The sequence below is a fragment of the Hemitrygon akajei genome, chromosome 1, assembly GCF_048418815.1.
Source record: "Hemitrygon akajei chromosome 1, sHemAka1.3, whole genome shotgun sequence".
Lineage (NCBI taxonomy): Eukaryota > Metazoa > Chordata > Chondrichthyes > Myliobatiformes > Dasyatidae > Hemitrygon > Hemitrygon akajei.
The window spans coordinates 43,552,667-43,566,288 of record NC_133124.1 but is presented as its reverse complement, the minus strand read 5'-3'; the positions used below and the strand labels follow the sequence as shown (position 1 = coordinate 43,566,288).

At 35.1% G+C, this 13,622-nt stretch overlaps 2 protein-coding genes across 5 annotated transcripts in view; one reads left to right on the top strand and one right to left on the bottom strand.

The window, feature by feature from the left end:
• plag1 (pleiomorphic adenoma gene 1) overlaps window positions 1-9,327 on the bottom strand; it is a 42,351-nt gene extending 33,024 nt beyond the window's left edge. For all 3 annotated transcript variants that reach the window (XM_073042090.1, XM_073042080.1, XM_073042098.1), the window contains exon 1: window positions 9,174-9,327. The gene's annotated coding sequence lies outside the window, so the exon portion shown is untranslated. The remainder of the gene's footprint in view (window positions 1-9,173) is intronic.
• A 130-nt stretch (window positions 9,328-9,457) lies between these two features.
• chchd7 (coiled-coil-helix-coiled-coil-helix domain containing 7) lies at window positions 9,458-12,013 on the top strand. 2 transcript variants are annotated; one of them, XM_073042062.1, is made up of 4 exons: window positions 9,458-9,560; window positions 11,189-11,318; window positions 11,404-11,502; window positions 11,872-12,013. In XM_073042062.1, the coding sequence occupies exons 2-4, from the start codon at window positions 11,265-11,267 to the stop codon at window positions 11,974-11,976; spliced, it is 258 nt and encodes an 85-aa protein (XP_072898163.1). In that variant the 5' UTR covers window positions 9,458-9,560; window positions 11,189-11,264; the 3' UTR covers window positions 11,977-12,013. The 2 variants fall into 2 exon arrangements, with proteins under 2 accessions (XP_072898163.1, XP_072898168.1); XM_073042067.1 differs by lacking the exon at window positions 9,458-9,560 and adding an exon at window positions 9,567-9,740.
• The last annotated feature ends 1,609 nt before the right edge of the window (window positions 12,014-13,622 follow it).

The window sequence follows — 13,622 nt, the reverse complement described above, 5'->3', positions numbered from 1 at the left end:
CAATGAGACCACATGCCTCCCCCACCATTCTTCTAAACTCTAGTGAGTGCAGGCCAACAAACACTTCTGCTATCCCTTTCAATACAATTTTTTTTTTTTTTTTGAGTAGACAACCATACATCTTTAAGCACTTTAAAAAAAAGCCCATTACTCTATTCTTTCCAACATTCTGATTAAAATTATTTCCACTAATTAGTCTTCCAAAGGCTGTTGCTTCATTATCATACTGAATTTTATGCTGTTTACATCCTTTCAATATCCAAAATAGTCACCTTGAAAATACAAATCATTCTTCCCAACCCACATTAGAACTTTGGGGAATGCCATTGCACACATCCCAACACTTATTCCCTTGGATAAAGTATGTTTATATTGATGTTACTTACCTCAACGGCATCCTTGGATATTCTCAATTAAAATGGGGAATGTTTATAGCAAACATGCTATAGCCATGTTGTTAACAAACCTATTAGTGGTCACTTCAATCAGACTGTTTTATAACTTAATATTGTGAACTTGATATTGAAGCCTGTGAGATTATTACAGTGTAGAATTTGAGAGCTGCGGAAGTTGCCAGTTTCTTTAAAAAAAAATGTAGATTTAGTGCCAACTGAACAAGTTGAGTCTTTGAAGTATGGAGAGTCAGACATTACTGTTGCAACTTTATCCCATTCTACATGCTCTAGTTGTTCTCCATCATGTTGGTGTGATCTTGCTGAAATTTGAAATCAAGCTGTAGACATTCCTCTTTAAATGTATAGTCTCCAGGACAACTGTATCAGTATTTCAACATGTATTTGTCTAAAAATTCAAATATTGCATTGACCTTTGGATACCAGAAACAGATCCTTGAAAGATACAGGAATTCTTGGAGGAATCCTATTCTTAGGGACTGTCATCTTTAACTGGTGGCAAAGACATGAAAGCGGAACCACTATCACTAATTGAGACTGCATCATTTAAAGTACTTAAAGTTGGTTAAACCAACTCATAGTTGGTTCATTAGACATAGTAGACAATCTGTCACCTCCTGAAGGAAATCTACAGGATAGATCCTCTACATTTAGGATTTTTGTGGAGTAGATGCAATTGACAAAATCTGGTAAATTAATAAGATGGATAGGGAAAATGAAGTGCCATGTTCTTTTAAAAAAAAACACACCAAGACAGTCAGGTAACGTCATCAATAAATTAAACTATAATGTTACAATAGATGTGGGACAAATAGATAATTGGTTCAAACATAGAGAAACTCAATACATTTTGAAATAAAGCCAAGTAAGTGTAAAGAAAGCAATACAGGTCAAGTATCTAAAAAAAATAGTCATTAATGAAAATGCAGCAATCTTCATTAAAAATCATGACAGTTTAAAACAGGTAAAGGGAATTTAGCAAAGGGAATAATTAACATACCATATTAAATACATTGCTAGCTATATAAAGTCCATGTTTAAAATTCAAAAGAGCAAGCTAAAGATTAATTTAGAATTGATTACATCATGGACAAGTTAGTGGCAGCTAACTTTACATTCACTAAAATGTTCTAAACTACTCTAGAGAAACTCTTCTAGTCCTCATATTTTTGTATTACGCATTTGGGAAATGAGTTAGCATCTGAACCATTGCCTGTTACAAGACAGACTGCAATTTACAAGAACTGAATATTCCAGAAAAAAACAAGAATAACATGTTATTTGGGATAATGTGTTTTATTGATAATGTGCATAAAACTTCAACTTGTCTTCAAATAGCATTCTAAATTAATTTTAGTATCCAATCATAATTCTACAAGTCAGACAGCAAAACTAACACTTGCAAGAAACAATTTAATGTGAAATTAAATTGTGCCTCGTAGCTTTATCTCAAAGAACAGAAAATGAGGTAACATGTATACATTTCTGCAAAATCCAGAACTAAGTATGTGGATTCAGAAATGCAGGAGTACTGTCCATTGAAGAGGGCAATTTATATTCTCAACATAAAATTCTTTGCAAGTCATTAGCCTGCAGAACACCAGCTCCATGTGGATTCTGGAATAGAAGTTGAGTGAATATTGTCATCTGCATATGAATATTTTAAAGCATTATTTGAAGTCAATCAAATTCTTTGAAGCTACTATCACAAAAATGAAATTTTAAGGTAAATGTTTATAGCAAACACACCATTAGCTTTAAATTATGACTAGAGAAAACAAACCAATTATATTAAACAGGTAATCTGCTTGAAGTGAATTTTGAAAGGTAAATCATGTATTAAAAATTAAAAAAAGAAATTTAAGGCAAAGTCAATATTTCAATGGTGCAGAACTGTTTAGCAGTCAAGTACTCAGAAGTAGCATTAACTTTGAAAATACCAAATGACATCACAGAAACCCATTCTAGTGGTCGATAGTGCTTATGTTTCACACAAACCTTCCCCCACATGACTTCATTAGTTACTTTGATATTCTGTCTCCTCCTTTCTTCTCCCTCCCCCACCCCAACTCAAATGTACATATGGCAGGTAGTATTGCCTATTTCATCAATACAACTCCTGATTTTGGTCTTTCACAAAGCAAAACAGTTTTCCACAACTAGATTATCAAAAACTTCTATTAGATCACATACTCAGCTTTCTCTTCTAAAGAAACCTTCAGCTTCTGTTTCCATCCCACCCCAATAGTTCAAGATTCACTCTTCAAAAATTTGAACTTTTGGGAATATTCTGAGCTCTTCTGAAGTCCCTCAGAATCCACAAGTATAGAGACTAAATTTAGTACAGCATTCCCAAATGTCACCTAGCCTAACTTAAGGGTTTTTTTGAACAAATATTAAGTTTATCCCACCAATATTAAAACATACATTTGACCCCTTCAGCCCATGTTGTTAAATTGTACTAATTTGTTTTGTACTTTCCTGTGATCTATTTAGACATATGGTCTCTATTGGTCATCAAAAGATTGAAGGATATTTAAGACACCAAGTCACTGCCCCAAGCTAGGATAGATAATCCAAGCCATTTTTCTGCTGCTTTAAAAAAAGTTTTCACATAATAAAGCCAACTTTTATAATTGTACTGATAATACTGTATCAGAACATCTGCCATAATTTACCCCACATACTTGAAGTCTATATCCTAACTGGTTAAACCAAGTCATCGCATACATACTGAAGTTTTACCACACATCCATATTATTAGGATCTTTCACCATTTACTCATAGATCACAACAAAAGCTCAAGTTTAGATCAATACGTTTTAGTAATTTTTTCATATTGAGATTAAGAAATGGCTTTGGTAAAGTATTACTAAATGTTACTGGCTTTAATAAATCTGAACATCAGAAACAAGTTTCTGTTTCATTAGCAATTTATTGACATGGAACATAAAAATAAAAAACTTTAAAAGGACTTGACTTTACAAACTTATTTCAGATTTAAACTCAAAAGTTATTGAAAGGGAAAAAAACTAGGAAAGCACTGAAAAATATTGTAAACAAATCTCATTCATTTCTGTACAACCATTTTACATGTTAACCATGCCACTTAGCTTGAACTTCATTTAAGGGGCAAATAATTAGTCAAAGTGGATACTTTCAAATCCTAATTGCAAATACAGACTTTAGCACTTAAGATGCTCAGTTCTACAAGGATGTTAGAGCTGTAACAAAAACACAACACATTAAAAACAAAATGTATGCTTCATTGGTCATTTGTGCTCCAAAAATAAAATTTAAGATTTTAGTTGTCACTTTTAAAAAAAGCAATGTTAGCACAAGAAATGGATTCTTAATTAGTTAGCCACACTTTGCTGAAAGTTAAATTATTAATTTTTGTTCCATCCAAAATGTATTCCTTCATTTGAAATACCATCTGATATTTCAAGTTGCATTTCTGAAAATATTGGTTTACAATTATGGCACAAAAATTGTTAAAAATAATGAACTATACATGTCAAATTTGATTAAATGATCAGGAAGTAAAAACAGCAAAAGGTACTCCACCTCAGCTCTTAATATACTTTGAGGAATTCTACCGTGGTAGTTGCTAAATGCATTCCAACATAGTTGGTAAGTACAGTGCTCTAATAAGCTTCATTTTTTGTTTATAGGTAAATTTGAAATTATGCACTGAAAAACTTCAGACTATGCTTTAACTTAGCAAATTACAATATACCTTTGTAACAAAATTCTAGATTAGTAATAGTTACCATATAGGAACACTACACTTTGATGCCAATGATTTTGATTAATTAATGAACCACTTTCATATAATTTCGATAAAAATGTACAAATAGATTATAGGTGTAATGGATGTCTAGTTTAACTAGTTCTTTAAAACTTGCACAGTAAAACACTTGCTTATTTTGCCGATCAAAAAACTCTCAATTGAACAAGGAAATTTAATCATTAGTTATTACTGCTTTTGCTGGTTTTTGAACCAATGACCTTGTTAACAAATGTTACCATTCAAACCAATCTTTCAGAATGAACTTTAACACAAATTCTTATTCTAACTAAAATTAAACTAAAGGCATAATTATTTTGAAAAAATACACAATGGACTCTATTCCTTCTTCTCCGGAGTTGCCAGTACATTTAAACCATAAATATTTGCATGAAAAATTGATGTAAATGGAGGATTACAGTTACATTAATGATTTTGAAATACATTGGAAAAACACCCTCAACTATATACATGCAGCAAAATGCAATGCAACAAAAATATTCCTAATAATAAGATCCAAAGAGCTGTTAGATTGAGGGTGTACAGCACACTTGTATCATTCTATTCAATAAAACATTCTTAAACCTGGTTATATGTTTAATTCACTTTATCCTTGAAATTAATTGTAACTAAAAATTATTAAATAGCAAACATTTCATGTCCTTAAAATCCTAATGGCCAAATTCATTGATCTACATTTGAAAGCCCTTTTTCATTGTCAGATCAATAAATGGATTTTATTAAATAACTTTTACTTTAAAATTATACTTGTATGTAAATCTTAAATATACGAAGTTACGGAATAAATCAATTTGAATTCTGGCAAGTATTTTAAAAGTGATTCTGCATCAAAGGTAGCAATACACTCCAAAATTAAATGCATTCTTAATATTTTCATTCAGAAGGTCAAATCTATACTAGTCTAGGTGGCCAAACATGGCAGAATACAAACAAATATTTCCAGCATAGTCTGGAATGGGAATACATTCTCTTTTTTTTTTTTTAAACAAAGCAAGCATTGTCTTATAATATTTTCCAAATTGCACCTTTTAATTTTTAAAAAAAACCTCATCCTTTATTTTCTCTGGTTTAAAAAGAAAACACCAGCAATCGCAAGCAAATCAGCTTCTGCAAATATTAAATCATGAAATCATGTGAATGTTTATTAGTTTCTGATTGTAAAGTTTAAGAACTGGCAAAACAAAAATTGCACTTTCAAAACCCAAAAACAACTTTTAAACAAATAATTAAATTCTCGTCACCAACCTATTGCCACCAATTACAGATTAGTGGCGCTGTTTGGTTGTGGCTTTTCTTGCTCAATTTAAACAGCATACAGTACTCAGAAGTGTCACCCTAATTTGTTGCAAAAAAAATGGAAAAAAAATCTGACATTGAAACAGCCTGAACAATGTTTACACGGAATTAAAACAATCTAGTTTTAAATATAGTTATTCCAATAGAATGACAATAAGCAATCTTTCAGGTAAGATTTCACATTTTCTTGTACCTTTATTAATCTTGCTAATCAGTACACAGAGTTTTTGAAGTACCATAAAATACATGTACTCAAACAGTATCCAATCATAACAGGTTTGATGCATTTGCAGCATGAACTTAGTGTAGTGTTCTAACAGTGCAGTTAATCTCTAATCTTCACTGGCTTTCATAAACCAAAGCATTATTTTATAAACACTATTTATACATGCATACATCTAAATTGCAGATTAAATTGTGTACACTCCACATTCTAATAATAATCACAGCTGAATGACTACCTGCTGTGAAATAAATAGAAAATATTGAATTTCTGAGATCAAAGCGATTCCTAAATATCACTGCTTGTAAATTTCTTTGCTCACTTTTACAAACATGTTTTGACAATTCCCATGTTGGAGTAAAGGTTACTATTATATCCAAGATTGTTTCAATGTCAGAACATCAAAATAAACAAGTGCAACAATACGAAGTCCATGTGAACCAGTTACAAAACGACAGGATTATGAACCTGGGTTTTGTACATTAGATGTGAAATTAGCACCAATAAAGAAGACCTTTCACAATTAAAAGTTTTCCTAAATACATTCAGGATTTAAATGACTTTGAGACTACAAAGTGCTTCCAGATTTGATACAATTACATTTTATTAAAATAAAAATACACCTGGTTAATAATTCAACTGAATTTAAATGACAGTGTGCTTTATAAAGGAGTTCAAAAGTCACTACTCAAATATAAAATGATTCCAATTCAGAAACCTATGAATATGAACTTACCAAAACCTTAACACCCAAATGCTCCAAGTCAAATAGAACAATTAGCTGTTGAAGTATTGAATTAAAAGATATGTTTTCCAAGGGAGAGAAGCCTTGTAATTAATTATGAATTGACAGACAAAAATCAAATAACTATTTTAAGCTACAGTTCCTTTCTCATTAAAAACTTACCAGATGGTTGCTGCTTCATTATAAATCAGTTATTACAGTATAAAATGTACTAAACCTAGAATATTGACCAAACTGTTACCTGCCTTAGTTATGCAAACATTTAACAAAAGCAAGCACAATCTGAAACCAAAATAATTTCTTTAAATAGAATCAGTTAAATGCAGAATGTTTGATGCAACTTTTCTAAAGCCATTTGACCAAAAAACAATTCCAGTATTCGTCTTCCATACAAGCCAAATTATTATTCTTCCACCCCCCCCCCCCCCATGTACTTATTAACTTCAACCACACTGACGTGAACAACCAATTCTGTATGGTCACACATTCCAGATTCTTGTATGCTTGAATTCATGACTACAATCCCTTGTACAACTGGTAACATCTGCTTTACAGTTAATCCAGTCGGTCATCATTTTAAAGACCTAACACCCTAAATTAACTCGGAGCTGCTTAGTCTTTGATAGTTGTTCCTCCTTAGTTTGGGATCAACTTGATGAAACGACTTCCACTCCTTCCTGTGCCTCCTCCATACTAGACGAGACACAACTATGAACAGTATCCAAGCTTGACCTAATCCAGCGTTCTAGACTTCTGCATTCTCCTGTTCTAGAAATATAATTCGCGTGTGTGTAGCTTTAGCTTTTAAAGTAGATTAATACATTCCTAGGAACATACTAGATTCGGATTTTTATTTCCCTTTCTTCCATCAAAAATAGTAATTGTACACTTACATTGAAATTAATTTGTAATTCCATACAATCTGCAATGATTAGGTCAGCTTTAATAAAACTCAATCATGTAAAAGCACTATTTCAAATAGTCGTCATAAATGATGCGATGTATAGTATATTTAACACTTCGGCAAACAATCGAATAATCAGAGTAAACTACAGAGACAACTATTTATGCAATTAATATTTATTTTTGAAATGATCAACGTATAGCCCATCCTTCAGGTCATTATACCAATGGCTGCAGAAGCAGCAAGAGCAGAGGCTTTCCAATGGCGCTGACGTGCTCTACGTCCACAAGTAATTAGAATATTAATCACAATACAACGAGACAACAAATACAAGTGCTGTAGGTCTCGAGTTCGCAGATTTTCAAAAAAAATTGAATGAACCAGGTATCCGTCTTTTCGATTTCAAAATAGTTTTCATTAACTCACGTTGTCTTCTGCAAGAAGCACTGCCACCCCCGCTCCCCCCGCCTGAAACATGTCAGAAATGCAGTACTGCTTTACATGTGCAGAAAAACGCACAATTTGCGTCAGCCAATTCAAACCAAAAAGAAGGAAAAGCAATAATTTAACAGAAGCAAACATCAGTCCGTTTCTGGGCAGAGGAACCAATTAATCAGACCGACTTTAAAGTGCTCATCAGTATGCAGTCGTAAAGATGTTAATTTGTGTTTAGCTTCGTTTCCACCTTCCCACCCCCCCAAACCACCGTTCTCCATAACATTAAATCCTTCTCTGTGTGGAATTATTTTGTGTACTTCGCAAATTAAAATGCAAAAAAAACAGAAACAGCAATCGAAATTAATCACCAAGTATAAACACTTGTACCAAACTGAAATCCATATTATCAGTTTAATCGAAAAATACATTGCTAAATAAGCCAATAGTGGTTCGAGTTAAGGTAGCTTTATGCATTTTGTTTTTGGGAAACATCACATTACACAAATCTTGTTTTATTTACACAAAGTTCAGAGAGAAAAGTTGCATTTCCATTATTCCCCGAAACCTGCCAGATTCGAAACGTCATTTAAAAATGAGTGTTTTGTTTTAAGAAAGCGCCTCTTCCTAAAAACATCTTAACTAACATCGCAAAAACTCAAAATATTCAACTACAACCCTTTCCCTACCCTCCCCCTCAACACCTTAGTTGCATGTTTCAGCAAATCCTGCTCACTTCGTCTCGATACTGCAATGAAAATTTAAATTAAGAAACTTTAAAACTTACGGATGCTATAAATATGTTTGCAGTACAACATGTAGTTAACATTTTAATTGAAGCGCTAATTGATTTGTTATCGTTTATTCCAAAAGTCATATACGAAACAAAAACTGGGCGGGGGAGGGGGGTGAGAAGAGAAAGGGAAGTTTGAAAAGTGCGCATTTTTTAAAAGTGAACTTTTTAATGAAAAGTTCATTAAAATTTTAATTTGTTTAAGTTGCGTTGCAGCTTTGACAGAAACTTCAAGTTTTTCTTTCCCTCCGCAGAGCTGTCGCTGAACGTAGAACAACAAAAATTAAGATAAATTAAACTCTAGTCCCAGCCGAAGCCGGGCTGAGAGCGAATAAAGTGTTACAGGCAGCGAGGTTATCTCCCGGCAGTGGCGATGAGCTGGGATTAGTCGCACAAGTTGTTTCCTCTGTCTCTGCAGCCGTTGCCTCCGTCTCTCTCTCTGAGGTACAAACGGGGGCACAAACTTTCTCCCCTCTCACAACATGATTTAAATAACCCTGATAAACTATTTCAAAACGGGGACAACACCTGGCAAAATTCAACTGAAACTTACCGCGGGACACTCAACATCACTTTCCCGTATTTTTTCCGGCTTTAAACAATGTTACGAATTTTTAAAAAATTTTTTCTCATATTTTTGTTTCACCGCGGGCCTAAAAATTGTTTGCTTTAGCCTCCTTCCAGCGGCCATTGTATACACGCTGCGCTTCCACCTACCTTGATGGCGGACATCCCGCCCCCTCACCCCTTTTTTATTGGATTAGTAGGGATTAGGGGCGGGGCTCCCCTTGACATACTGCTCAGGACTTCGTGCTCGATTGGCGTAATCTCTCCGTCCATCAATGTCAATCCAAGGTTTCCGCCATCACGTTTGGTTCTGCACATTTTATAATGCGCGGCCGCCTGTGACGTCGCCGGTTGATGTGTACTGATGTTGGAGGTGAGGAGAGTGTGCAAGTGGTAGAGGGATGTGTAGGGACTCAGTGTGAGAGTGGGGATTAGAGGTTATCGAGGACAAAAGACGAAAGAGTATAGAGGAACGATGCAGAGAAACGGAGGAAGGGAAGAGAAGGTGCAATGGGAGAAGAATAAGTACGGACGTACTGGAACATGAATGGAGGTATTGGAGCAATTAGGACCAGGAAGCCACTTGAGAGAGGGGCCAGAATGTGAGATTACGGGCAAGGGATGGGAAGGAGGGAACAACAAAGGACCAAGAGGGTACGGGGGGAGGGATGGGAAAGGACTGTGGGATTAGGAAATTATGGGCAAGATAAGAGTAACAAAACGAAAGAGAAAGCAATAGAAAGGAGCAGAGAAGTGAGAAGGCAGTTGGAAAAATAAATAGGACGGAGGGGAGGCGGGGGTCAATTGGAAAACAACAGAGGTGATATAGAGGAGAGGCAGAGGGTAGAAAGATGCTGAAGGAAGAGAGAGCTGAGATGAAAACCCATAGCTGAGAGGGAGTAAGGGGACAGTGCGAGAATAAACTGTCTAATACACACAACATGCTACAGGAACTCAGCAGACCAGGCAGTATCGATGGAGAGGAGTAATTAGCTGACGTTCTGGTCCGAGACCCTTCATCAGGACTGGGGAGGGTCTCCGCCTGAAACATCGACTGTTTACTCTTTTCCATACCCGAGTTCCTACAGCATTTTTTGTGTGTTACTTTGATTACCAGCATCTACAGATTTTTTCTTGTTTGTGCATAAACAACTTGCATAGTTTGCCAATGAAGGGGGAAGATGATTTAGGAGGGCAGGCAACATAAGGGGACAGTAGGGATGAAGGTAATTTGAGGTGAATGTGAGATGAATTGAAAATCTAACACCAGTAAGAAAAGTGGCCAAAAAAAGGGGTCAGTAAGAGAGACTACAGTGGAGATGAGGGTTAAAAGAGGAGGATATAGAAGAAGATAAAGTGTACATAGAAACTGGGTAGAAAGAATTAAAGAAAACTACTGTTGGAAAAGGAAGGGTCAGGAGAAAGAGAAGAAGCAGGATGGAATCACTAGAGAAGAAATTTGTACTCAACACCCAAACAATCAATTGTCTCATGCAGTTCACATAAAATGCTGAAGGAACTCAGCAGGTCAGGCAGCATCTATGGAGGGGGCATTTGTGGCGAGACTCTTCATAATGAAATGTTGACTGTTTATTCCCCTCCATAGATGCTGCCTGACTTGCTGTTCCTCCAGTATTTTGTGTGCATTGCTCTGCATTTACAGCATCTGCAGGATCTCTTGTGTTTATGAATTCTGTCTCAAACTTCTTTCCTAGTGCTGGCAGGAAAAGGAATGTTGGAGGAAGATAGGATGAGAAAGAAAGGAAATGCGGGCTCAGTGAATTTGTGAGGTGTAACGTAAATCTGTGGAGAGAGGTGATAAAGGAAAAGAATCCATAAGCTAAATTGAAGGTGGGCAGAAAGTAAAACGGATTGAGAATGGAAATGTGTTCAGAGAGGAGAAATAAATTGGAAAGATGAATGAAACTGGGGAGGCTGGGGGAGAAATATTTTTTGTAAAGTTTGCAGAATGATCCCTAAACCAATTTTTCACTTGAGAAGCACTAAGAAATTTCCTCACTACTGGAGGATTGGTCAGTTACACTGCACCTTCTATTGATGCAAGATCTAGTTCAGAATGCCTGGAAATGTGCGAAAGTTAAGAGATGAAGACACAAATCCATGTATTGAGGTAGGAGAATTATCAAATGCTAGCAATTATTTTATTATACCAAGTTTGTTAACAGATGTGACATCTCTTCTACTTTTATTTAAAGGAAAGTGATGCCTCCAAAAAGTGCCTAGAAGCAAATGACTACAACAAAAATATGTGCAGCTATTATTTTCTGAGATACAAGATGTGTAGGAAATTCTGGGTAAGTTTAAGTGAAGATTTAACTCCCAAACAGGAGACCATGGACAACATCGGTTACAAATTTAGCTTGCCTTGTTATGATATTGCAACGGCCTTGATTTTATAAACAAGCTTAACTATTCCACCGCTTGGAGGTTCTTCAAGTGCTTTCTTGTAACATTTCCTTTTTCAGGATTTTCTGCTGGAGATGATGTAGGACGTGAAAAATATTTTCACTCTGTCCAATCTATGAATTATGACTTTTGTAACATTTACTACTATTTTCCAAGGCATATATGTTGCATATTTCTCTTATTTTAGTTTGTGATATCTTTAATAAAGTCTTTGGAAATTATTATTTATATGGAACTTTTTGTCCCTTTTTTTGAAGAATGATGTAACAGTGCGAAGAAGGAGGAGTGGTGTTAAACCTGAAATGCCAACTGCCAAGGAAAGGAAAGAGATTTTAGAAGACTATCAAGAGAAGCCCTACTGATTATCCTGAAAAATCAATAAATGTGAATTAAAAACCAGAGTATTATCGAAAATGTAATTTTATGTCTGAGTAAAGCTTTTACTTAATGAATATAAGTAGATCATCAAGTATAATGCAATAAAACAACACGAGTTTGGTGTATATACATGCAGTTATCAGAACATAGATGCCTAAAGTCATTACTGTTAGCTATGTACAATATAAAAGCATTGTTAATACACACAACTTTAAAATGCAATGCCTTATATTACATTGTCAACTTAAAAAGCTTACATTTATGGCCTGACAGTAAGATGCTGGAGGCTAATATTTCTGTTTTGATCTAAGGTATTGTGTTTATTTTGCCAACATGGGTAATTACAATGGCAGTTTGCTGCTAGTGGCAAGTTCCTGTGCTGATGTCGGTTTGTCTATTGTGGATGTGTAATTGTCAGCCTGTGCCTCCATGCTAGACCTAGAAGAGGAAACTCGCTATGGCAATACATAGTAAGGAGCAGCCTCTGTGGAAAAAGCTGAGGAAACTGGGTAAGCAGGTTGCTAAATCTTAGGAAAGTTAAATGTTTTGAATATTGCTAAAACTCAGAAACATTCAAAAAGTACTCTACTTATTTTTTAAACAAAACTGGAAATAAGAATACTTTCGACAATTAACTTTAAACAAAACTCAATTCAGGTGTTTAAATTAACGAAATGTATTCTCTCAAGCCTTTCTCAATTCAAATAAATGGAGTCACTGTGACCTGGCTGAGGTTCAGATGGCAGATTCTGTAGGTTAAGTCCTGGGGAATTGCTGTAAGTGTGTAATCCAAGTCTGGATTCTCTATCAGTTGGGAAATTACTGGTGAAACACGGCATGCAAGTTCGGGTTTTTGTATTTGCTTGTGGATATCAAACTTGGGAGTACGTGGAGAATTTACATGCTGTCCCTGGATAACAAACGGGTTCTATTTCTACAAATGTCCTTTAGTCAGTTATCTCCACACATACGCAAACATCAGAGTCAGGTTTAGTATCACCAGCATATGTCATGAAATTTGTTGTTTTGTGGCAGCAAATTAAAAAAAATATTTATTTGTTTATTCCTCAGCATAACAAAGCTTTCAATTTCCAGATACACTTACATTTCTTCCCCTCACAGATGTCAGGCATCAGTACACTTCCATCAAAATATAGACATCACTGCAACATCGGATATAAAAACCCATTATTAATATAGCAGACAGGTTTACATCTATATACTGCAGAAAAGGTTGCCATGTTTTATGAAAGCTATTTGTTTTTGAGTGTACCATACATGTCAAAACGTCCAAAGGAATGTATTCCATGATTAATTTACACCAACCAAAAAGTCCAGGGGCCTTATCGGATATCCAACAAAGTAAAATGTTCTTCCTCGCACAAAAAGTCAGAATGTAAATAAGTTTTATCTGATGTGCATTAATAATATGACTGCTGGGTCAGCCTAAGAGAAATGACACTGGGTCCAGTTCAAGCTCCATCTTCAGAATCTTTTCACTCCAGTATGCCTGAAGTTTGGGACAAGTGCAAAAACATTGGGTGAAAGTTCCATTACTTACATTTAGAACACATTGGAGAAAACCCTGTCTTAAATTTCGAGAGACGATCTGGAGTCAGATGGCCTCTAT